At 46.9% G+C, this 27,500-nt stretch overlaps 1 protein-coding gene across 1 annotated transcript in view; it reads right to left on the minus strand.

Moving 5' to 3' along the window:
* Window positions 1–27,500, minus strand: part of LOC139750745 (otoferlin-like) — a 425,902-nt gene that overhangs the window by 117,943 nt on the left and 280,459 nt on the right. The window contains 1 exon segment of the mRNA XM_071665450.1: window positions 19,836–20,054. Within this exon segment, the coding sequence (XP_071521551.1) occupies window positions 19,836–20,054 (219 nt within the window).

A 27,500-nucleotide genomic window follows, 5' to 3' on the forward strand; every position in this document is an offset into this window, starting at 1 on the left:
AATTAAATACGATAAGTTCCCAGGTGCACTTTCATGTAATAATCACATCATCAGGGGAGATACAAGAAAGAAAATATAACTGTCAGTTGGTATATATATATATATATATATATATATATATATATATATATATATATATATATATATATATATATATTTATATATATATATATATATATATATATATATATATATATATATATATATATATATATATATATATAATACCATCCACTTGAGCAAGGTGTCCTTGAGTGATAGGTACAAACTGTAAATCATTTTCAGAAGTCGTATATGATTAGAGTCTTGTGAGCGTCTTCGCCTCACACATAGAACCAGGCAAACCGGAAAATGACTTTTCGTTGAAGTAGAAAATGAGAAGAGAGTATTACGTGTCCATACTCGACACGATCTATATTGCTATAGAAAAATTGAGCGATCGAAGCCCCAATGATATCTGCACTGTTAGAAGAGATCTTATATATATATATATATATCTTTTTCTTTTTCTTTCAAACTATTTGCCATTTCCCGCATTAGCGAGGTAGCGTTAAGAACAGAGGCCTGGGCCTTTGAGGGAATACCCTCACCTGGCCCAATTCTCTGTTCCTTCTTTTGGAAAATTAAAAAAAAATGAGAGGGGAGGATTTCCAGCCCCCCGCTCCCTCCCCTTTTAGTCGCCTTCTACGACACGCAGGGAATACGTGGGAAGTATTCTTTCTCCCCTATCCCCAGGAGGAATATATATATATATATATATATATATATATATATATATATATATATATATATATATATATATTTCTTTCATACCATTCGCCATTTCCCGCATTAGCGAGGTAGCGCCAAGAACAGAGGACTGAGCCTTAGAGGGAATATCCTCACCTGGCCCCCTTCTCTGTTCCTTCTTTTGGAAAATTAAAAAAAAAAAAAAATGAGAGGGAAGGATTTCCAGCCCTCCGCTCCCTTCCCTTTTAGATGCCTTCTACGACACGCAGGGAATACGTGGGAAGTATTCTTTCTCCCCTATCCACAGGGATAATATATATATATATATATATATATATATATATATATATATATATATATATATATATATATATATATATATATATATATATATTCCTATGAGTCCACGGGAAAAATGAAACACGAAAAGTTCCCAAGTGCACTTTCGTGTAATAATCACATCATCAGGGGAGAGAAATATATATATATATATATATATATATATATATATATATATATATATATATATATATATATATATATATATATATATATATATAATGGGAGTTTGTATGATATTCACGGCTCTTTCAACCAAAAAGGGAATTTGACTTCCACTTTACGATCAATTGAAACATTCTCCGTTCAACTTTAAATCAGAGAACGAAAAACAAAGAAAATCAGGCAAGGGTCAGATGGAAAAAAAAAAAAAATGGTTCAGGAATGAATAATGAAAGCAAACTTCATTCAGGAATGACGGGAACATAATTGCATTTACGAACGGCGGGAAAATAATTGCATTCACGAATGACGGGAAAATAATTGCATTCACGAATGACGGGAAAATAATTGCATTCACGAATGACGAGAAAATAATTGCATTCACGAATGACGAGAAGAGGAAATCGCTTGTGTAGTTGGCGCGAGATTATGATTTGCATTCGTGAATGATGATGATGATGATGATGATGATGATGATGATGATGATGATGATGAGGGGATACAACTGTATGAATGAAGGGAGAAATAAGGGCGTATGTGAATGATGGAACATAAGAGCGTATTTGTCATAAGAGAAGGAACGCTCTTGTGACCTTCTGTCCACCAGAAAAATACGCCAATAAGGAATCTCTTGGTGTTATGTGATGCAGGTGTTGTCTGCGGTGTTGTGTGATGCAGGTGTTGCTTGTGGTGTTATATGATGTAGATGTTGCTTGTGGTGTTATGTGATGCAGGTGTTGCTTGTGGTGTTATGTGATGCAGGTGTTCCTTGTGGTGTTATATGATGTAGGTGTTGCTTGTGGTGTTATATGATGTAGATGTTGCTTGTGGTGTTATGTGATGCAGGTGTTGCTTGTGGTGTTATGTGATGCAGGTGTTCCTTGTGGTGTTATATGATGTAGGTGTTGCTTGTGGTGTTATGTGATGCAGGTGTTGTCTGTGGTGTTATGTGATGCAGGTGTTGTCTGCGGTGTTATGTGATGCAGGTGTTGCTTGTGGTGTTACGTGATGCAGGTGTTGCTTGTGGTGTTATGTGATGCAGGTGTTGCTTGTGGTGTTATGTGATGCAGGTGTTGCTTGTGGTGTTATGTGATGCAGGTGTTGCTTGTGGTGTTATGTGATGCAGGTGTTGCTTGTGGTGTTATATGATGTAGGTGTTGCTTGTGGTGTTATGTGATGCAGGTGTTGCTTGTGGTGTTATGTGATGCAGGTGTTGCTTGTGGTGTTATGTGATGCAGGTGTTGCTTGTGGTGTTATGTGATGCAGGTGTTGCTTGTGGTGTTATGTGATGCAGGTGTTGTCTGCGGTGTTGTGTGATGCAGGTGTTGCTTGTGGTGTTATATGATGTAGATGTTGCTTGTGGTGTTATGTGATGCAGGTGTTGCTTGTGGTGTTATGTGATGCAGGTGTTCCTTGTGGTGTTATATGATGTAGGTGTTGCTTGTGGTGTTATGTGATGCAGGTGTTGTCTGTGGTGTTATGTGATGCAGGTGTTGTCTGCGGTGTTATGTGATGCAGGTGTTGCTTGTGGTGTTACGTGATGCAGGTGTTGCTTGTGGTGTTATGTGATGCAGGTGTTGCTTGTGGTGTTATGTGATGCAGGTGTTGCTTGTGGTGTTATGTGATGCAGGTGTTGCTTGTGGTGTTATGTGATGCAGGTGTTGCTTGTGGTGTTATATGATGTAGGTGTTGCTTGTGGTGTTATGTGATGCAGGTGTTGCTTGTGGTGTTATGTGATGCAGGTGTTGCTTGTGGTGTTATGTGATGCAGGTGTTGCTTGTGGTGTTATGTGATGCAGGTGTTGCTTGTGGTGTTATATGATGTAGGTGTTGCTTGTGGTGTTATGTGATGCAGGTGTTGTCTGTGGTGTTATGTGATGCAGGTGTTGCTTGTGGTGTTATGTGATGCAGGTGTTGCTTGTGGTGTTATATGATGTAGGTGTTGCTTGTGGTGTTATGTGATGCAGGTGTTGCTTGTGGTGTTATATGATGTAGGTGTTGCTTGTGGTGTTATGTGATGCAGGTGTTGTCTGTGGTGTTATGTGATGCAGGTGTTGCTTGTGGTGTTATATGATGTAGATGTTGCTTGTGGTGTTATGTGATGCAGGTGTTGTCTGTGGTGTTATGTGATGCAGGTGTTCCTTGTGGTGTTATATGATGTAGGTGTTGCTTGTGGTGTTATGTGATGCAGGTGTTGTCTGTGGTGTTATGTGATGCAGGTGTTGTCTGCGGTGTTATGTGATGCAGGTGTTGCTTGTGGTGTTACGTGATGCAGGTGTTGCTTGTGGTGTTATGTGATGCAGGTGTTGCTTGTGGTGTTATGTGATGCAGGTGTTGCTTGTGGTGTTATGTGATGCAGGTGTTGCTTGTGGTGTTATGTGATGCAGGTGTTGCTTGTGGTGTTATATGATGTAGGTGTTGCTTGTGGTGTTATGTGATGCAGGTGTTGTCTGTGGTGTCATGTGATGCAGGTGTTGTCTGCGGTGTTATGTGATGCAGGTGTTGCTTGTGGTGTTATGTGATGCAGGTGTTGCTTGTGGTGTTATGTGATGCAGGTGTTGCTTGTGGTGTTATGTGATGCAGGTGTTGTCTGTGGTGTTATGTGATGCAGGTGTTGCTTGTGGTGTTATATGATGTAGGTGTTGCTTGTAGTGTTATGTGATGCAGGTGTTGTCTGTGGTGTTATGTGATGCAGGTGTTGTCTGCGGTGTTATGTGATGCAGGTGTTGCTTGTGGTGTTATGTGATGCAGGTGTTGCTTGTGGTGTTATGTGATGCAGGTGTTGCTTGTGGTGTTATATGATGTAGGTGTTGCTTGTGGTGTTATGTGATGCAGGTGTTGTCTGTGGTGTTATGTGATGCAGGTGTTGTCTGCGGTGTTATGTGATGCAGGTGTTGTCTGTGGTGTTATGTGATGCAGGTGTTGCTTGTGGTGTTATGTGATGCAGGTGTTGCTTGTGGTGTTATGTGATGCAGGTGTTGTCTGTGGTGTTATGTGATGCAGGTGTTGTCTGCTGGTGTTATGTGATGCAGGTGTTGTCTGTGGTGTTATGTGATGCAGGTGTTGTCTGTGGTGTTATGTGATGCAGGTGTTGTCTGTGGTGTTATGTGATGCAGGTGTTGTCTGCGGTGTTATGTGATGCAGGTGTTGTCTGTGGTGTTATGTGATGCAGGTGTTGTCTGCGGTGTTATGTGATGCAGGTGTTGTCTGCGGTGTTATGTGATGCAGGTGTTGTCTGCGGTGTTATGTGATGCAGGTGTTGTCTGCGGTGTTATGTGATGCAGGTGTTGTCTGCGGTGTTATGTGATGCAGGTGTTGTCTGCGGTGTTATGTGATGCAGGTGTTGTCTGTGGTGTTATGTGATGCAGGTGTTGTCTGCGGTGTTATGTGATGCAGGTGTTGTCTGTGGTGTTATGTGATGCAGGTGTTGTCTGCGGTGTTATGTGATGCAGGTGTTGTCTGCGGTGTTATGTGATGCAGGTGTTGTCTGTGGTGTTATGTGATGCAGGTGTTGTCTGCGGTGTTGTGTGATGCAGGTGTTGTCTGTGGTGTTATGTGATGCAGGTGTTGCTTGTGGTGTTATGTGATGCAGGTGTTGTCTGCGGTGTTATGTGATGCAGGTGTTGTCTGCGGTGTTATGTGATGCAGGTGTTGCTTGTGGTGTTATGTGATGCAGGTGTTGCTTGTGGTGTTATGTGATGCAGGTGTTGTCTGTGGTGTTATGTGATGCAGGTGTTGTCTGCGGTGTTATGTGATGCAGGTGTTGTCTGCGGTGTTATGTGATGCATGTGTTGTTTGCGGTGATATGTGATGCATGTGTTGTCTGCGGTGTTATGTGATGCATGTGTTGTCTGCGGTGTTATGTGATGCAGGTGTTGTCTGTGGTGTTGTGTGATGCAGGTGTTGTCTGCGGTGTTATGTGATGCATGTGTTGTTTGCGGTGATATGTGATGCATGTGTTGTCTGCGGTGTTATGTGATGCATGTGTTGTCTGCGGTGTTATGTGATGCAGGTGTTGTCTGTGGTGTTATGTGATGCATGTGTTGTCTGCGGTGTTATGTGATGCAGGTGTTGTCTGTGGTGTTGTGTGATGCAGGTGTTGTCTGCGGTGTTATGTGATGCAGGTGTTGTCTGTGGTGTTGTGTGATGCAGGTGTTGTCTGCGGTGTTATGTGATGCATGTGTTGTCTGTGGTGTTATGTGATGCAGGTGTTGTCTGCGGTGTTATGTGATGCAGGTGTTGTCTGCGGTGTTATGTGATGCAGGTGTTGCTTGTGGTGTTATGTGATGCAGGTGTTGTCTGCGGTGTTATGTGATGCAGGTGTTGCTTGTGGTGTTATGTGATGCAGGTGTTGTCTGTGGTGTTATGCGATGCAGGTGTTGTCTGTGGTGTTGTGTGAAGCAGGTGTTGCTCATGGTGCTAAGCGATACAGGTGTTACTCTCTTTCGTGAAGCAGGTGTTGCCTCATCGAACACAAGAAGGTCTCCTCCTTGAAGGTGTGTTTGGTTGGCCGACATGGCCCCTCTCTAACCCCGTGGCCCAGCGGGAAACATCAATAAACTAAAAAAAAAAAAAAGAAGTCCAACAAAAGCTTCAACTCGTCCAACAAAAGCCTCACTTGCCCCACAAAAGCCTCAATCGACCCCCCCCACAAAAGCCTTACGAAACCTTCCTTTCCCTGAGAAATCTTAACCTTGCCATGGTGAATGCCTGCCTCCCTCCCTCTCCCTCCCTCTCCCTCCCTCGCCCTATGATAATACATACCCTCACACACACACACACACACACACACACACACACACACACACACACACACCACACAGAAGCCCCCCCAGCGCCAGCCAGCAGCCGTGAGGGGGGCCCACAGACCGGCAGGGAGGGAGGCCACAGCCCGGGGCCGGACAGACTCGAACGTGACGCCGACTTGAACGTAAACACAGGAGCGTGGCGGTCGGACCCGAACCTCAAGACTTGATGCTCGTGTCAATATAAAGTTATCCTCCTCCTCCTCCTCCATCTCCATTCTCATCCTTCACCCTTAACGCGCCTTGGACGAAGGATGGACGACAGACCCATCACCAGTAATGGATTTCAGGCCTGGTGGGACGACTTGGGGAGGTGACTTAACGAAGGACGATCGCCAGACATGGGATATGCAAGGAGGAGGACTTCCCTCCCTCCCTCCCTCACTCTCTCTCTCTCTCTCTCCTATACCACCCCCTCCTCCTTACCCCTCCTCCTCCTCCTCTTCCTCCTCCTCCTTTCGTCCTATACCACCTCCTCCTCCTCTCTCCTCCTCCTCCGCCGTGTTTGGTGATGGAGAGAGACTGGTGAGCCAGGCACATCCGCCGCCATGCCCTTCATCAGGTCAACAGTTACACGCCAGTCTGGTGGTTTCAACCGGGACACACGGCTTCCAACACCCTGCCTGGGGACACACGGCTTCCAACACCCTGCCTGGGGACACACGGCTTCCAACACCCTGCCTGGGGACACACGGCTTCCAACACCCTGCCTGGGGACACACGGCTTCCAACACCCTGCCTGGGGACACACGGCTTCCAACACCCTGCCTGGGGACACACGGCTTCCAACACCCTGCCTGGGGACACACGGCTTCCAACACCCTGCCTGGGGACACACGGCTTCCAACACCCTGCCTGGGGACACACGGCTTCCAACACCCTGCCTGGGGACACACGGCTTCCAACACCCTGCCTGGGGAAGGCGGGTTCAGTGGAGCTGGGGGCGCTGAGCGGTGCGGAAGCGACGAACTTTGAGCATAGAGGATTTGACGAATGCTGAGCACTGGAGTCCGGCTAATGCTGAGCACTGGGGGTCCGGCTAATGCTGAGCACTGGGGATCCGGCTAATGCTGAGCACTGGGGTTCCAGCTAATGCTGAGCACTGGGGGTCCAGCTAATGCTGAGCACTGGGGGATCCGGAGAATACCAAGCATTAAGAGAGGTCGACTGTGCGTATGTCTGGAAGTATCCTCAAAGTTCGGTAGTTAAAAGAAATGTTTTGAGGCAAAAATCTGCTCCAAAACAAAGTTCCCACGCTGGTGCAGGAGGGCGAGTGCCCGTCAGGTCAGGTGAAGTGGCTGGGATTCGACCTTTGGCTCAGCCAATGATCACACAGGCTTTGTCCGAGTGCTGTTAGAGCAAAGGGTGGGCGAACTGTACAGACTATGAGGGGCTATCACTCCAGGTCGGCCAGACAGAGGGACGACCAGACAGAGGGCCGACCAGACAGAGGGCAGACCAGTCAGAGGGACGACCAGACAGAGGGCAGACCAGACAGAGGGCCGACCTGTCAGAGAGCCGACCAGACAGACGGCCGACCAGACAGAGGGCCGACCAGACAGAGGGCCGACCTGTCAGAGGGCCGACCAGACAGAGGGCAGACCAGACAGAGGGACGACCAGACAGAGGGCAAACCAGTCAGAGGGACGACCAGACAGAGGGCAGACCAGACAGACGGCAGACCAGACAGAACGCAGACCAGACAGAGGGCCGACCAGTCAGAGGGCCGACCAGACAGAAGGCAGACCAGACAGAGGGCAGACCAGACAGAGGGACGACCAGACAGAGGGCCGACCAGACAGAAGGCAGACCAGACAGAGGGCAGACCAGACAGAGGGACGACCAGACAGAGGGCAGGCCAGACAGAGGGCCGACCAGTCAGAGGGCCGACCAGACAGAGGGCAGACCAGACAAAGGGCCGACCAGACAGAGGGCCGACCAGACAGAGGGCTGACCAGACAGAGGGCCGACCAGACAGAATTTAGTTTATCCCAGATTATTATGTCCGTTTCACTGACATACGTGAGAGCTAATTATGTTTTAAACCGATAGATAATTTACTGAGAGATAACTTAAGTTTAATTATAAACTAAATAAATGCATATCTTCGTATAGACGTATGACTAAAGACGTAAGCTGGATACGTAACAATGTAAAACTAAAAACATTATTCCTCCCGAATATGTCTTCCTCTCTACGAGACTTTGGGAGTCCAGCCTCCACACTAAGATATGGTCGTTGGTTGATATACGGGACCACAAAGTTGTGCGTCAGCTGCTGCGGACGCCGGGGACCGGTTGCTTTCCATGATGTAAACACAGGGTCCTTCATGTTTCCTCCTTCTGTTTACTTTACTTCCTCCTCTGCTATGCTTCCTTCTTCGCTCATCTCTTACGTCCCTTTTCAGTCTGTCTGTTTTATTCTCTCTATATCTTTCTTTAAAAGTCATCTTACTGTTATGGAATAAATGCAGTTGTGTAAGAGACATCACTTTTTTTTAATGTAAGTTTGTATTTGGGTAAATGGACCCAGCCACTACGCCTGATTTGCAAATTTTACGAAATGCAGTTATGAGAATGACCACAAGAGAGAGAGAGAAAATGAGATGAAGCGCACACACACACACACACACACACACACACACACATGGGTACCTCAAGCCTCAAATACAAAGGGAATGTTAAGAGAGAGTAATGCTTCAAAAAAGATTGTCATAAAGCAAGGGAGACTCAAGATGTTCTACGAGGAAGATGAAGGTGGCACTCCCGCCAGCCAGGATCTGCAAGATATAAGAGAGCAAGGGACGAGTTGACCAGGATAAGAAAGAAAGAATAAATACACTTTGAAAATGGTGAACGTGGCAGCAAGAGAAAACCCGAAACGTTTTCGTAAAGTCATCAACAATTAACTGTTAATTAAAGAGCAGCTAATCAGGTTAAGGGATTCGGAGGGACGAGTTGTAGAGGACGATGTAAGGATATGCAAAGAACTGAATGACAAGTCCAAAAGTGTGTTCAAAGTGGCAGACACTACGACTCCAATACCAATGAGAATGAACGGAGAAGAGGTCTTAGAAAGCGTTGATATATCTAAAAACGATAAGAACAGATTTCTTAAAAATCGTGACCCCCTTAACAAAAACTCGTGGCTCTGGTGTAACTTGTGCTGAGGACGTGTGCTCTTGAAAGGTACCAAGGGAATGAAAAGCGGCACACGTCATGCTTTTATATAAGAAAGGAGACGGAGAGGAGGCGTTGGATAAGGACTAGGCTCACAGACGAGTGTGGTCCGTAAGGTGCTGGAGACGAGAAGAGGAAAGGAAGTGGATGACTTCAGAGGAGAAATGATCTAAGACAACACGGTTTCAGGGAGAGGAGGACATGTGTAACGAACCTCCGAGATTTCGACGAAAGAGTGAGATCAGCTTTAGACTTGGGCCTTCTGGCCATTGATCACCCGTCCGTGGGTCTGGCCATTGATCACCCGTCTGTGGGTCTGGCCATTGATCACCCGTCTGTGGGTCTGGCCATTGATCACCCGTCTGAGGGTCTGGCCATTGATCACCCGTCTGAGGGTCTGGCCATTGATCTCCCGTCTGTGGGTCTGGCCATTAATCACCCGTCCGTGGGTCTGGCTGAGCAATTAATCTCTCTGACAGGCAAGAGAACTTCCAACTAAGATGATTAATCTCTACCACCAGTCAGCGATAATTCGTTTGGCTTGGACGATATAATCCTCTAAAAACGTGTGGTCGCTTTGGCTGCCAAAACGATATGAAGTTAACAGAACTTGTGTTTATACTGACAACACATCTGAAGTCACTGGCAACACCAGCTACTGAGGTGAAGTCAAGAGTCAAGTGTCTTGAGCACGACGGTATACGACCCTTGAGCACGACGGTATACGATCCTTGAGCACGACGGTATACGATCCTTGAGCACGACGGTATACGATCCTTGAGCACGACGGTATACGACCCTTGAGCACGACGGTATACGATCCTTGAGCACGACGGTATACGACCCTTGAGCATGACGGTATACGATCCTTGAGCACGACGATATACGATCCTTGAGCACGACGGTATACGATCCTTGAGCATGACGGTATACGACCCTTGAGCACGACGGTACGATCCTTGAGCACGACGGTATACAACCCTTGAGCATGACGGTATACGATCCTTGAGCACACCGGTATACGACCCTTGAGCACGACGGTACGATCCTTGAGCACGACGGTTTACGACACTTGAGCACGACGGTACGATCCTTGAGTACGACGGTTTACGACCCTTGAGCACGACGATATGGCCCTTGAGAACGACGGTACGATCCCTGAGGACTAGGGTACGACCCTTAAGGAGGACAGTACGACTCTCGAGCATGACAGTACGACCCCTGTGATAGCGATGGTACGACCCTTGAGCACGAGCGCTACAGCCTTCGAGCTCAACGATACGACCCTTCTTAGCCTTGCCCTTTGATCTGAGCCTTACTAACTAACCCCCCCCCCCCAACACACGCGGGTACAGCTGTCGAGTTTAAAACAAAGAAATAAACAAAAGACCAGATAATAGAAATTCGGTTCTCAACTCCAGTTGGTTGAAAATGTTCTTAACGCTACCTCGCTAACCTAGGAAATGGCGAATGTGTGGCGAGGTGGCGATGGGAATGAATAAAGGCAGACAGTGTGAATTGTGTGCATGGGTATATATGTATGTGTCTGTGTGTGTATATATATGTGTACACTGAGATGTATAGGTATGTACATTTGCGAGTGTGGACGTGTATGTATATACATGTGTATGTGGGTGGGTTGGGCCATTTCTTTCGTCTGTTTCCTTGCGCTACCTCGCAAACGCGGGAGACAGCGACAAAGCAAACTAAATAAAAAAAAAAAAAAAAAATATATATATATATATATATATATATATATATATATATATATATATATATATATAATTCCCCTCGCAGTTCAAGTGGCAACGTGAAACTCCTTCGTACTAATTACGACCAAGCAATTTAGGTGTCTCGTGCAATAGGACCAGTCCAGCCAAAGTACCAACACTCGCGTCGTCTGTGAGGTGCTCTCCTCCGTGGGGGCCCGAGGGAGTGAGTCTGATACCCCGAGAGAGAGAGAGAGAGAGAGAGAGAGAGAGAGAGAGAGAGAGAGAGAGAGAGAGAGAGAGAGAGAGAGACCAGGACCCTGTGAATTAGACCCACTTGTGTGGTAGGTGATCTGATACAACTGAAAAAAAATGAAGCTTTTGTTTACTATTCTGATGCCCTTTTCAGAGCGCCAGGACCCTGTGAATCAGAGTCGTTTGACTGGAAATTGAGAGAAGGGAGGGAGGGAGAAGGGCGGCTTCACAGCCTTCGGCTAGAGAGGGGAGGGAAGGCCAACTTAAACGTCTTATTAAGGAAGGATTTTGTCGGATTTCACAGCCAACAGTTCCAGTAGTACGGAGGGGTGTATGTCGTAAGGGTTATGGGCCATTGGGCTGCTCTCTCAGGGGGCATAAGGGAGGGAAGAGGGGGTAGTGTGAGATGAAGGGAACGACCCTTAATATCAGAGACGATGGGAGGGTCACGGGGTAAAAAAAAAAAAAGGAAGGGGAATTACGTCCCTGGATGAAAATAAATCTAGTTTTACCTTCAATGTAGATTTCTCTTTCCCACGAGCGACAAGCCTCTGTATATAACCCTGAAATTCTCTCCTGAAGCCCTGAAATATATATGGTCATATTTTTGTTATGTTCTACGAAGGTTTTTTTCCCCAAAACATCAAACTGTCAAGAAAGAAAGTGTAGCTCTTAGATACAGGGCAAGTGTTTCTGTGAGACACTAGACTCCATAGTTAACTTCAAAAGCAAGTGTTACTATGACACACTACACTCCATAGTTAACTTTAACAGCAATTGTTACTGTGACACACTACACTCCATAGTTAACTTTAACAGCAATTGTTACTGTGACACACTACACTCCATAGTTAACTTCAAAAGCAAGTGTTACTATGACACACTACAATCCATAGTTAACTTCAACAGCAATTGTTACTGTGACACACTACACTCCATAGTTAACTTTAACAGCAAGTATTACTATGAGGCTCCGTTGTTAACTTCGAGTGAATTAGCATACCACAGGATATGGTAATACTCGCACAACACAGTCTTTGATCAACTTACAGTAAACCCGGTCAGCCGTTAGAGAGAGAGATTTTTTTTTCCCTTTATCTCCTCACTTTACCTCCGCCGCAGGAATGTTCATATGTAACTTCTGGGAGTGAACTTTGTTTATGGAGCTAATGATGGGGAGAGAGAGAGAGAGAGAGAGAGAGAGAGAGAGAGAGAGAGAGAGAGAGAGAGAGAGAGAGAGAGAGAGAGAGAGAGAGAGAGAGAGAGTTTTAAGGACGGGTGAGCCAGGAAGTCCTATCTTTGTTCTTCTAAAAGAGCGTCAAAATTTTTTTTTCTTTGCCTCAGTGGCAAAGAGCTGAGCTTTCTTTTATCTTTTCTGTTTAATTGAAAGATAACTTTACTTCAACTGTTTATCTTTTCGACTGGCGTGAAATTGTGATGTGATGGTGAGGTACAGAGGGATGGTGACACAGTATGGTGATGGTGAGACGGTGATGGTGAGACGGTATGGTGGTGATGGTGAGACGGTGATGGTGAGACGGTATGGTGGTGATGGTGAGACGGTGATGGTGAGACGGTATGGTGGTGATGGTGAGACGGTATGGTGGTGATGGTGAGACGGTATGGTGGTGATGGTGAGACGGTATGGTGGTGATGGTGAGACGGTATGGTGGTCGTAGTGACGGTGATGGTGAGACGGTATGGTGGTGATGGTCCGTGCAACATCTCGCAACGCCAGAGACCAGGACCTGGGTCTCTTCTTGGTCAACACTCGTAGGTACATGACCTGGGTCTCCTCTTGGTCAACACTCGTAGGTACATGACCTGGGTCTCCTCTTGGTCAACACTCGTAGGTACATGACCTGGGTCTCCTCTTGGTCAACACTCGTAGGTACATGACCTGGGTCTCCTCTTGGTCAACACTCGTAGGTACATGACCTGGGTCTCCTCTTGGTCAACACTCGTAGGTACATGACCTGGGTCTCCTCTTGGTCAACACTCGTAGGTACATGACCTGGGTTTCCTCTTGGTCAACACTCGTAGGTACATGATCTGGGTCTCCTCTTGGTCAACACTCGTAGGTACATGACCTGGGTCTCCTCTTGGTCAACACTCGTAGGTACATGACCTGGGTCTCCTCTTGGTCAACACTCGTAGGTACATGACCTGGGTCTCCTCTTGGTCAACACTCGTAGGTACATGACCTGGGTCTCCTCTTGGTCAACACTCGTAGGTACATGACCTGGGTCTCCTCTTGGTCAGCGCTCGTATGTACATGGCCTCGGGTCTCCTCCTGGTCAACACTCGTAGGTACATGACCTGGGGTCTTCACTTGGTCAGCACTCGTGGCTAGAGGACCTGGGGTCTCTGGTATGACCTGGGGTGGGGTGGTCGTCTCTTGTTGTTCAAAAATCCCAACTCATCCTGAGATGCAAACCAGCCTCACGTTGGTCTGTCTTCACTCAGACGTAATCACATGTTTACCTCGGGTTCTCGTTACAAAAATCACTTTTGATCTCACGGTACGCAAGGAAGTGCAGACTCTCGTCTCTGCATTTAATTAACTCTAATATATAAACGTCTTAACTCCGGCGGGTGTGTGTGTAAGTACAACATTAGAAGAAGGTATTCTCGTACGCACTTCCTCCTCTCGTTTATCCACAGTCTCGCGATGTTAGTGCCACACTTCCTTGCCTCAAAGGATCGTGGGGGGGTTGCTTCAAGGTGCTTTGGTATCCTCCATCGTGTCTGAGAGTTCGTCGTCCCTCACGCTGTCGTAGGAGTTCATCTCCTGGATTAGTTGGTGGCTGGCATGAATCATGGCCAGGAACTCTCATCGGTGGCTGTTGAGATCAGGGGACGGGTGTGTGTGTGTGTGTGTGTGAGAGAGAGAGAGAGAGAGAGAGAGAGAGAGAGAGAGAGAGAGAGAGAGAGAGAGAGAGAGAGAGAGAGAGAGAGAGAGAGAGAGAATCTTCACCTTGACCACAGTCAACGTAGGTGTTGATCAGACGTTCTTGAGTGAATGATGACAGAGGAAAGAAGTTGGCTACTCGCTCTCACAATAGGGTATACCTATTACCCGCGGGGTGGTTTACCTATCAGGACGAGTGGACCGTCTGCGACGAGGTAGACTAGCATTTGGAGGCGGTGTGGGTTTACACATGGAGGTACTCGCTTCTCACACTCTCGCTGGTGATCAGGAAACCTTGAGAATCACTTCCGTGAGGTTCTGTGAGTCGTTCGTTCTCTCGCCAGTCGTAGATCTTCGTTGTGATCCCGACCCACTTTAGTCTGGGGACGCCACGTCCTTCCCTCCCCCCCCCAAAAAAAAAGGCTCCAGTCGTCTCTGGGGGGAGCCACAGTCTTTAAAAAGGTTCCAATCTTCTCTGGGGGCACCACATCCTTCCAAAAAGTCCCTAACCTCTCAGGGGGCACCATATCCTACCAAAAGGTCAACATCCTTTCTAAGTGCACATCCAAAAGGTCCTCAACCTCCCAGGGGGCACGATAACCTCACTAGAAGGCCACATTCCCCTCCGGGGGCACTGCACAGACGAAACCTAACACAATGATAACATTCATGGCAGTAATGACATGCAAAATATTAATGAAGCCCGAGGTCATGATGACATTGAGACACTCATGATAAACGGGTCACTAATGACGTCCCAGGTCTTAATGACATCTGAGACACTGGTGCCAACCGAGAAACACTGTTGAAACCCGAGACGTTGATTATATGAATTACGCCAGGCACTGCCCTCCTCGAAGACGTCTTCCTCACGCCAGGCACTGCCCTCCTCGAAGACGACGTCTTCCTCACGCTAGGCACTGCCCTCCTCGAAGAAGACGTCTTCCTCACGCCAGGCACTGCTCTCCTCGAAGACGTCTTTCTCCGTGAGTAACAACAGAAGCACATACCACGATTTACGTTTATTATTCAAACTTTTATTTCAGAATTAATCTGAGAGACCACAGGGTGAGGGTGAGTCTGAGGGTTGAGGGTTAGTGAGGTCAGGGTTGTAGGTGAAGTGTGAGTGAGGTCGTGGTTGTGGGTGAAGTGTGAGTGAGGTCGGGGTTGTGGGTGAAGTGTGAGTGAGGTCGGGGTTGTGGGTGAAGTGTGAGTGAGGTCATGGTTGTGGGTGAAGTGTGAGTGAGGTCGGGGTTGTGGGTGAAGTGTGAGTGAGGTCGGGGTTGTGGGTGAAGTGTGAGTGAGGTTGAGTCTGCTCGGTAAAGCAGCGTGAGGTCGAAGTTAAATGATGATGAGGTGTATGAGTGAGGATGTGATTGTAGACGAGGAAGTGGAATGAGGTTTTGTTGGTGAGGAGGTGTAGTGAGGGTGAGTCTGTTGGAGAGAAGGTGGAGTGAGGATGAACTTATCAATGAGAGGAGGAATGAGGCTAACCTCTGCAGTGAGGAGATATGAGATGCAATTACCTCCTGAGGGAAAAGGAAACGTAATTTTCTCTCCAGTAGATAATTGTAACGTTGGATTTACATATAATCCACCATGAATGTATTTCGAGATAAGACACGACGCCATTTAATCTGTCTCCATCACCGGTGAGCCATGTTCCCCCGTGTTCGTATCCCAGTAGAATTATACCCAGGGTCTTGGAGAGGTCCATACAACCCCTGCTGTGCTAGAGTGAGGTTTGGTTAAGCCTCTGAATGAGAAAGGGAAAGTTCCGGCTGCAGGGGGAAGTTCTAGCTGCAGGGGAAAGTTCCGGCTGCAGGGGGAAAGTTCCGGCTGCAGGGGGGAAAGTTCCGGCTGCAGGGGGGAAAGTTCCGGCTGCAGGGGGAAAGTTCCGGCTGCAGGGGGAAAAGTTCCGGCTGCAGGGGGAAAGTTCCGGCTGCAGGGGGGAAAGTTCCGGCTGCAGGGGGGAAAGTTCTAGCTGCAGGGGGGAAAGTTCCGGCTGCAGGGGGAAAGTTCTGGCTGCAGGGGGAAAAGTTCCAGCTGCAGGGGGAAAGTTCCGGCTGCAGGGGGGAAAGTTCCGGCTGCAGGGGGAAAGTTCCGGCTGCAGGGGGGAAAGTTCCGGCTGCAGGGGGGAAAGTTCCGGCTGCAGAGGGGAAGTTCCAGCCGCAGGGGGGAAAAGTTCCGGCTGCAAGGGGAAGCTCTAGCTGCAGGGGAAAGTTCCGGCTGCAGGGGGGAAAGTTCCGGCTGCAGGGGGAAGTTCTAGCTGCAGGGGAAAGTTCTGGCTGCAGGGGGGAAAGTTCCGGCTGCAGGGGGGAAAGTTCCCGCTGCAGGGGAAAGTTCTAGCTGCAGGGGGGAAAGTTCCGGCTGCAGGGGATGGTTAGAATTAACATGTGTGGTACACCGGGTGCAAGACTCTCCTTGATGTACCCACCATTACGGTACTGGGAGGGGTAGTGTGTACCCTCCCTTACGTAACGTACCCTATGTCACAGTACCGGCAGTGTGTTCCGTTCCTAACGGTACGGGAAGTGTACCATGCCTGACGTCAGGTAGAGCAAGCATATCCTCTCGAACGGTACCAGAGATGTACCTTCTATCACGGTACGGCAAGTGTACCCTTCCTGAGAATTGGCGTACCACAAGAAGCAGTCTTAGGACCAGTTCTCTCTCTCATGTACATCACTGATGTTGATGATGGACAGCGTTGTAACGTATCGAAGTTTGCAGACGATACTAAATGAGGGAAATAAATCCACACCAGAAATTGAACGTCTGCGACTTTAAACGAACATAGATAAATTGATGGACTGGGGGTCACAGTCGGCGAGTCAGTTTCAGTATCGATCATTGCAAAGTTTTACATATCACAACAACGAAAAGGCGAGTTACAATGTATAGTCTGTTGAAATGCAAAAGGTAATTGAGGAAAAGGACGTTGGTGTCATAATCTCTGGTGAATCAGAGCCAAGTAAACAATACATCAGAAGCAGTTAAAAAAAGGGAGTGAAATTCTTGGGCCATCGAATATCAGTCCAGGGAAATTATCCTTACACTTTAAAAGTATCTGATGCGTTCAGTTTTCGTCACCGTGCTTGAGGAAAGACACAGACAGACAGAATGGAGGGAATACAGAGACGAATTACCAAGTTGATTCCCGGACAGAGAAACAAATCCTATGAGAGCAGACGACACGACTTCAATCTATCTAGCTTAGAAAATGAGAAGGTGAAGGTGTGACCTGATGCAGACATTCAAAAGCATCAAAGGCTTTGAAAACCTTAATCTATCGATCTACAGAGAGATGGATTCACGTGATTTCACACGTAGTAATGGTTACAAATTCGTGGGTCAAACGTTTTACCTCGAATGAGCCAAAATACTTTTCCTTCAACTGGATTGTTAACATATGGAATGATTCACCAGTTAGAGTAGTTGAAAGCAGTACCAAAAACACGTTCCAGAATAAACTCGATGAATGCTGACGTACGAGTTTCTGATGTCTTCCACGACCACAAACAGCCTCGATGGAATTCAGTAGTTTATTGCTGTATGGATTCCCTTGTATAGGGTCCTTTGTCCTTATTATACGATCGACAAGAAAACCAGGAAGGACTGTGTCGCCCGGGAGGAAATTAGTTGACAAGGTACAAAGGCGAGAGGAAGACTAATTGTGTTAAGGCCAGTAGGGTGTCAGACCCTCCTGACGGAGGCGTGGGGTGTGAGGGGGCCCTCCTGACGCAGGTGTACGGTGTCAGGACTCTCCTAACGCAGGTGTAGGTTATGACCCTCATGACTTAGATATGGGGTGCTAGACCCTCTTCTGACGGAGGTGGTAAGAGATCAAAATCCTCCTGACGGAGACTTAGGGTTTCAGTACCTTCCTGATGGAGGCGTGGGAGCTCAGGACCCTTCTGACGGAGAGGTAGGTGTCATTACACTCCTGTTGGAGGTATAGGGTGTCAGGAATCTCCTAAAGGAGGCGTGCGGTATCAGAAACCTCTTGACGGTGGCGTGGGGTGTTAGGGCCCTCGTGAGGAGGCGTAAGGGTGTCAGGATCCATCTGACGGAGGTGTGGGGGAGTGTTAGGATCCTTCTGACGGAGGGAATGAGAAACGAAAGACGTAGTGTTACCGAGGACAGCCTTCGTAAAGCCTCGGGGTCTTGTGGCAGACGACCAGTGAAGGAGTAAGACGTGGACTCAACTCACCCCTGACTCAGGGATGAGTAACACTCATGATACTGATGGTGAAGGTGATGATGATGATGATGATGATGATCATGATGGTGAGGAGACTGAGGATGATGATGGTGACATTACGACAGTGAGTGTGATGACAGTCATTAGTGATGGTGATTATCACAATAACGATGGTATTAATCATCATAATTATGGTGATGATAATGACTGTAACGATAGTGATAGTGATAATGATGATGATAAGAGTGTGGTACAAGTGATAAGGATGTCCCCCTGGGGTAGTGATGGTGACATCCTCTGGGGGATGGTGACGTCCCCTGGAGTGTTGGTGACAACCCAGGAAGGTAGGGACATCCCATATGTGGGACAGTGTGACGGAATGATCACCTGCAAACATACACTACAAAGATCTTTTGGCAACTTATGAACACACAACCCGTCCCTAGACCCCCCCCCCCTCACACTTATATCAATAAGTATAAAAAGTGTCGGGGGAAGGTGAACACTTAAGATGGAAGTTTAAGTAGACATGAATCGTTCCCGGTAAACAGACACGTCAAGCAGTTCCATTGCTGAAATTTCAGCTAAGTTAGAATTAGTCTTTCTTCTTTTCGACAGTTCTTTGAAGCAGCCTAGAACAGTGCGGTTGCTATATATCAACGGGAGGAGTACAGTCTCGCTGAAGGACCTTCTCACTCCAAACGACTCTACATATCCCTGCTACTGGAAGTAGCGCATCCTTGGACTACAAGATCCTGTAGCAAGGTCCTAGGTAACACCAGGACTCTCTCACTCAAACTAGTCCTCAGGTAATTATGAATAAAACATATAAACACACAACTTAAGGGAGGTCACGGGCGAACCAGAAGAGGACCCAAGAATCTATGTAAGGGACGCCATCACAGTGACAATGAGGGTGTTGATCACCCGGCCGCAGCTCCACTATTGAATTAACATGTATGAATACATAATCCTGGCCAGACGAGCCCCCCATACTGACCATGGGTCTCTGCTGTGGTCACCCCAGACGTCTGGCAACCTGAGCTGGGAGGTTCGTTAGCCTAGATTTTGAATCTGTGTCTCCCTCAAGCTACACCTGGTGTCTACCTCTCTCCCTCAAGCAGTCTATTCATCAACTGTCTATCTGTCTCTCTCTCAATCACCAATTCACATCTATCTCTTCATCAATCATCTATCTCTTTCTCACTCAATCACCACCTCACGTCTGTCTCTTCATCAACCATCTACTTGTCTCTCTCTCATTCACCACCCCGACATCACATCTACCCCCCTTCATCAACCATCTACTTGTTTCTCTCTCATTCACCACCCTAACATCACATCTACCCCCCTTCATCAACCATCTACTTGTTTCTCTCTCATTCACCACCCTAACATCACATCTAACCCCTTCATCAACCATCTACTTGTCTCTCTCTCATTCACCAGCCTAACATCACATCTACCCCCTTCATTAACCATCTACGTGTCTTCCTTCCCCTCCCGTCAGTCGGCCCCCAGTGATGCAGAACTCAGTACTCACTTCTTGGCCCTGACGTTGGTGGAGACCGAGCAGGTGGACTCGTTGTCAGAGAGGGTGGAGCAGGCGGAGGGAGGGCGACTCAGGTCCCCACGGGCGTTGTCGTTGTGGTCGGCATCTTTGAGGCATTTCTCCTCTTCATCACCGCTACCGCCGCCCCGGGAGCGCTGCCTCCCCAGCCTCACCAGGGACCTGACCGCCTTCATCCCCGCGAAGCCTCGACTGCACACGAAGGAAGGAGGAAAGAGTTACATAGATACAACAGACCACACCGAACCCCCATCGTCCAAGCGAGGTGGTCTGGTCTGTACACCACTGATAAATAAATTGAAAAGGAGATGATTATTGGATATTATCGATGTGGATTTACCCTGCAGCCATAAATCTCCTTCTTAAAATGGGGGAATCATAGACGAGGATTACTTTAGGGGTTTCAACAGGGATTTTGAAATACGATAGGGTTACGTCTGGGCAGCTGTGTGGTGTAATGGCTTAAGAAATTAGAACACTTAAGTCCTGATCTACTGTCGAGGTTGAGGCGAAGTGGGATTTTGAAGGGATTTGCGGCACTGGATTACTCTGCATGTCGCAGAGGATTTTAAGATTAAGGGGATTGTGATTTTGGCTTCTTTTGAAGGTCACAAGAACTGGAAATGAGGTCTTATGTCTGGGTAATCGTAAGGGTCAAGATCTGGATTTGGGAATAGGTGGTTTACGTCTGAAGAACTGTCGTGGTCACAGGAGGACCTGGAAATAGGGAAACCATAATGAGGATTACAGCACAGGTAAAGAGGATGGAAAATTGGGGGATTTTGACTGTGGGAATTAGAGAGGAACATGGGAATGGGGTGATTATGTTCAGGTAACTGTGGGTATGACAGACGACCCACGAGTTACAATGTAGAAAGAATAAACCTCACAAAATTTGACGCGTGGAAAACCATGTTCATTCTGCAAGACATTGTCTAAGACGCAGAGACCAAAGAGGCAGGTTGGTCGTTAATCCCAGTGCAAAAAGCGTGTGGCTGGCGACCTTATGGACACGCAAGACAGCCCCGACAGACTCTCGAGAGTATTGGAACACAATACAGCTCATGGTCTTATGTCATCAGCCAAGTGCATTCACATCCAAATCTAAATTGCCTTAATATATCTGTACGTATAATTTTATCTAGAGCGTTTAAAAGCAACTGCTGACTCAAGCCTTGTCATTCAACCGACGTCATTTGCTTGGTTTCATTAAGAGAATGGCTTCGTAAAACGTCGAATAAAAGGACATGTCATGAAAGGAGAGTCTTCTAAAAACGTCCTTTGTTCAACACAACTCGTCCATGTTGGTCATTCTGTCGTAATAATATTTTATCATTGAGGTTCGAAGCATTAGTCAGTAATTAGGATAGAGGATGCAGGGTCTTCTTCATCTTTTTTTTCCGTAAGTATTTTCGCTAATTTTAAAATTCTTTTCAAAAGGATAAAACCATTTCTTTTTTTTTTTTTTCTTTTTACGAGTGTAAACGTTCAGAGCTGAGGTAAATGTTGGGTCATGTCGCATCAGTTTCTGGTCTGACGTGATTATGAGTGATCACCCCACACACACAGAGCTGATGGAGAAGGTCCAGAGGAGGGCAACGAGGACGGTGTTAGAAATGAGCAGCGGTACAAGAGGCAGGTGGTCATGGGTGATTAAGTTCAACGAGCATGTAAGAAAAAAAAACAATGAACAGAGACATCATGACGAAGTAAATGTCTTGATGAAATGGCCAGTACCAGGAAGGAAGAGTTCTGTGAAAGAGAGACAGAGAATAGACGACAGGAAGGCAGAGAAATGGGTGAAAAAAGATATGAAAGACGTGAAGAAGTTCTGTGTTTGATACTAGAGTTACGGATGACGGTATAGGAAGAAACCATGTCACTGAGCCATGAGACTGGGTCATGAGACTGTTAATTGGTGTGCAATGGTCGACACACACAGTCATCAAACAGGGACTTATATAAGCAAGCTGCATATGGCACCAGTGTAGTGATTATCTGTAAAAGGAAAAATAAAACGTTAATCTTAATTTTCGTGTCGTGAGGGTTGCAGGTTGCCATAAGCCTTGGCAGGCAGCTCAGTCGTGCATTCGTGCGCCAGTCAAGCCCGACATTAACACGGACAAGACACGATGAATAGCAAGAGACTCTCACGAACTCAGACACACACACACACACACACACACACACACACACACACACACACACACACACAAACGCGCGAATTAGAAATACGCCAGACGGATTCCTCCGGGTTATCTGTGTTTATTTCTGACCCCCAAGCAGCCGGGTCTTCATGCGAAATTATCTTTAATAATAATAAAAACCTGTGTTCGTGTCGTGGTATCAGTGGTCCAGACGGTGAGCGGGTGGGGGAGACAAGGGTGTCTGACAGTGAGCGGGTGGGGGAGACACTGGTGTCTGGTAGGTCAATTGCGACACATTTGGGAAAGCAAGACGCGTCATGTCCTCCATTCCCACTACGATAATCCCACTGGTGGGGGACGTCAAACGCCACTCCAGTAACACCAATACGGGTACACCACCCCACCGTCTTGTACCCCAACCTCACCCGTCAGCCTCGAGGTTCGAATCGATTCCAAACCTCACAGATTCAAATGGGAGACTCGAAGATGATGATGATGATTGGTACAGTTGGCTGAAGCACTGGATTTCATCACAGCTGTACAAAAGCCGTCAGGATATTCCTACGCCACTAAGAGCGAAGGAGCGTAGTGCATGAAGTAGGCAGGTCCCACTGTGGCACCATTTCACCTTCCGCGTCATTCAAACGACTCGCTCAGACCTCGACGAACTGTCACGCTAGGGACGGAAATGAGAGCACGAGGAATGGCCACGATCACTGTCACATTATGTGTCTCCTGATCTATCAGCTTCTCTCTCTCTATCTACCTCACTTCGAGGGTGATAACCCAGCCTCACTCCTGAAGACCCGCAGACCATGATGATGGACGTACTTCTGTGGGGTCTCTCTCCCTCTGTCCAGCACTGAGCCTTTTCTCACCTCTGGCCATAAGGCGCTGGTGAACGCGTCCTCAAATGGTATGAAAGTGTCAGCGGGCCAGTCTCTGTGTCATTAGGGTCGTGTGTGTGTGTGTGTGCGTGTGTGTGTGTGTGTGTGTGTGTGTGTGTGCCACAGGAGGAGGAATAAGGAGGGAGGGAGGGAGTGATAAGGCCACCGTGGGTTGAGGGAGGAACCCGAACTCCTCAACTCCAAGATCTGAGGCAGCAACAGCAGGTAGCAGGGACTGCTCAGTCTGCTGCTGCTACTGTTCCTGCTGCAGCTGTTGTTGCTGCAGCTGTTGTTGCTGCAGCTGTTGCTGTTGCTGCTGCATCACAACAAAAAATCGACACGACTCTGGTGTCTTTGGATGACTTACGTACTAGTGTGAATCGCATCTCGACAAGGGTCGTGCGCAAGGGTCGTACCGTCGTGCGCAAGGGCCGTACCGTCGTGCACAAGGGTCGTACCATCGTGCGCAAGGGTCGTACCGTCGTGCACAAGGGTCGTACCATTATCCTCCTGGGTTTAAACAATCAGTATTGCCAGTGATGAGAAAGATATAAGACATTATTTCTGTAATTCTCGTGTGAGGTTCCTATCTGTACGTTAAGAAAAAATAAATGAAGAGCATTTTAATCATGAACAAATATCAACCTCTCGAGACCTGGTTGTGAACATCTCGAGACCTGGTTGTGAACATCTCGAGACCTGGTTGTGAACATCTCGAGACCTAGTTGTGAACATCTCGAGACGTGGTTGTGAACATCTCGAGACCTGGTTGTGAACATCTCGAGACCTGGTTGTGAACATCTCGAGACCTGGTTGTGAACATCTCGAGACCTGGTTGTGAACATCAACATATGAACCAACTTGTGTATCGCCTGGGCCAGATGAGGGTTCTCCCTTGCAAATAAAACCATTCGCTCAAATCAAGTCTATATACACACTCAGGGGTTCTATATACACACTCAGGGGTTCTCAAAGACCCAAAGACATTCTAATGCAGGTTACACATCGATTTATAAGTGTGTAGCGAAGAAAATGATGTAGGTTTACTTAACAGATCTACCTATGACATTTCTTTTCGAGACAAAGCTAAAATCAAAACGATCGAACCCCCAGCTAGAAGTCTATGTATTAAAGGGAAGTATTCAGAAAGCTAAAATTAAAGCGATCGAACCCCAAGCTAAAAGTCTATGTATTAAAGGGAAGAATTTTGACTTAAGATTAGCTGTGTTGAGCCACTGTCTGGGGTCTGTATGGCGATGGAGAGCGATGCATGTGGCTTACTCATGGTAAGGGCGAGTGCTGGAGACGATCACACATCGGGATGTGACAGATGGACAGACATGTTCTGGGTTCTGTCGGGGGGGGGGGGGGGGGTTGAACCCGTCCGCTGGTGAAGGAAAAAGGAAGGAAGGAAGGAAGGAAGAAGGAAGAAGGAAGAAGGAAGAAAGAAGGAAGAAAGGAAGGAAGGAAGGAAGGGGGAGATTGAATCCAGGTGATGATCAACAGGAGAGAGAGAGAGAGAGAGAGAGAGAGAGAGAGAGAGAGAGAGAGAGAGAGAGAGAGAGAGAGAGAGAGAAGAGAGAGAGAGAGAGAGAATGTATGTATGTATGTGTGTGTGTGTGTGTGTGTGTGAGTGTGTGTGTGTGTGTGTGTGTGTGTGTGTGTGTGTGTGTGTGTGTGTGTGTGTGACTATTCTTGACAGATTCCTTGGTGTATATATGTATTTGCATATGTGAGTGATATGTATCCCTGTGTGTGTGTGTGTGTGTGTGTGTGTGTGTGTGTGTGCCTGATACGTATATTGTTGGTGTCAATTTATATTCAGATGTCAGTAGCGTGCGTAAGTATATCTGGAGGTATATACGTATGCAGATTTATGTGTGTGTGTGTGTGTGTGTGTGTGTGTGTGTGTGTGTGTGTGTGTGTGTGGTGGGGTGAATGAGGGATTAGGTCTCGCGAGGTCGCAGTAAAGTGTGTGTGTGTGCGGGGGAGGAGGAGGAGGAGGAGGAGGAGGAGGTGTGGGTACTGGGTCCAGGGAATGTGACAGGTAAATCAGCTCACGTCGTCTAGTGACGTTGAAGATGGACAGACGTGTCACAGGGGCGCGGGGCGGCCAGGGAGCTCTGGCTGAGGGAGGAAGGGAGGCAGGGTAGTGAGTTGTCTCCCTAAAAGGAAGGACCATCAGGATTATAGAAATAACTCGAAGTATAGAATTATAGAAATGATTCACAGGGTAAGGTTCATGTATGATAATCCTTGTGGTGCCACACAGGTTCGTTCACAACCAGGATGTCCACGTACCACCACGTACCACTTTGCTGTACGTGGGGCAGCCAGACTATACGTGGTGGGTTCAAATGTACCACTGAAGGTACGTGGGAAAGTCTACCAGACTGTACGTGGTGTTTTCACGCGTACCACTTGGCTGTACGTGGGGCAGCCTACCAGACTGTACGTGGTGGGTTCACGCGTACCACTTGGCTGTACGTGGGGCAGTAGGTGGTCATATGGCGTACACAATGTAAGTAGGTATTACAATATACATATTCGTCAAATGCATGCTGGATAATATATCTTTATTTTTCACACATATTTCCCTACGTCTTTGTGCCAAAGGAATATGATTCTAAGTACAAGGAGGTACATGAAGACGAGGGTACAGTACAGATCAGGAGAGTACAGTAATCCTTCAGTTACCTCAGAGTACAGTACAGAATCATGAAGAAAGATTACAGTAACTTTAGAATACAGTTACACTGATAATAACTACAGGTAACTCAGAGAAGTGTATCGTAATGCTACAGATGGGTTCAAATATCCTAACAGAATATTGCAATACCTTCACAGAATATTGCAATACCCTCACAGAATATTGCAATACCTTCACAGAATATTGCAATACCCTCACAGAATATTGCAATACCCTCACAGAATATTGCAATACCCTCACAGAATATTGCAATACCTTCACAGAATATTGCAATACCCTCACAGAATATTGCAATACCCTCACAGAATATTGCAATATTGCAATAATCTCTTTAAGAAAGCAGAGTATGGTAAAGACACTTATATATTTGTATTTACTTAGAAAAGTGTAGTCTACGCCATAAAACGAACAATATCCCTAAAATCAAAACAAAGACATGGTGTAAGGAGCAAAAAAAAAAAAAAAAATAAAAGTTTAAGAATTACATCAACATTAATGATGATAACACAAAAAGATAATAAGCTAAAAATAAAGACCAAGTAATGACAAAGAAAATTCAACATTTTACAAAGAAAATTTTTTTTTCGTTATGAAAGTTCGAATTATAGATTATGGGCACAAACACATGACGAGAATATATGGAACAAATACACTCTGTAACCTCGCTAGGTAAACACAAAACAAACACAACAACCTCACGAAAGCATTGGGCCGATTTACGAAAACTTACGGCCAACTCACGAAAATTTGGGCCGACCCACGAAAGCTGACGGTTAACTCACGAAGGCGCACGCACGTCCAACTCACGAAGGCGCACGCACGTCCAACTCACGAAGGCGCACGCACGTCCAACTAACGAAGGCGCACGCACGTCCAACTCACGAAGGCGCACGCACGTCCAACTCACGAAGGCGCACGCACGTCCAACTCACGAAGGCGCACGCACGTCCAACTCACGAAGGCGCACGCACGTCAAACTCACGAAGCCCCGGAAGCTGATTTGACCTCAAGTTCTGCCACAACAATATCCTCCACAGGACGAAAATAGAACCCCACGAATGAAGTTCATCACCTCACGAAAGAAGACGATTGAGCCTTGAAATAAAGGTCGTCTTCACGTTAAGCATGAAGGTAACCCATTATAGTCGCGGCGCACGAGTCTGAAGGTGTTATTATCGTGCCCTGGCAACCCACCGATCAACAACGCGTCCGATTTCGTTTATGATATTCAGGGGACACAGTTGCCTGTGTTATTGAAATGGCCAAATATGTTGGCAATAACGACGAATACCGTAAATTATGGAAAATATTGAGTTTCAGTGAATGAATAATGTCGCAGGCAGCTGTTTTGGTAATTCATAAGGTCGATGATTATAATTCATAAACGGTTCGAACATTTCCCTCCGCGGAGCAAAGTAGTGCACCCAGCTGACCCACTATATGTAAATTACAAAGTATCTACGTCGTATTCTGACATACCATAATACATTAGGTTACCTCGTACCCTTATCTTCTTGATTATCACGTGTAAAATATGTGATATTGTAACAGTGTTGGTAATTGTTGGTGGGTGGCGGAGTGACCGACTGCTGAGGAACGGCGGGAGAAGGCGGGAAAGCCGATGTCCGGACCTGCCTCTTCATTCTCCACTCGCTGCTTTGAGCTCCATACACCCGTAATTATAAGCATGGTGCTCTCTCTCTCTCTCTCTCTCTCTCTCTCTCTCTCTCTCTCTCTCTCTCTCTCTCTCACTCTCTCTCTCTCTCTCTCTCTCTCTCTCTCTCTCTCTCTCTCTCTCTCTCTCTCTCTCTCTCTCTCTCGAGCGTTAGAGCTACATTTTAAATTAACATGAGCAGTCGTCTGCCACGGTATTTATTCTCTGAAACTTAAAACC

The sequence above is a fragment of the Panulirus ornatus genome, chromosome 10 (assembly GCF_036320965.1).
Source record: "Panulirus ornatus isolate Po-2019 chromosome 10, ASM3632096v1, whole genome shotgun sequence".
Taxonomy (NCBI): Eukaryota; Metazoa; Arthropoda; class Malacostraca; order Decapoda; family Palinuridae; genus Panulirus; species Panulirus ornatus.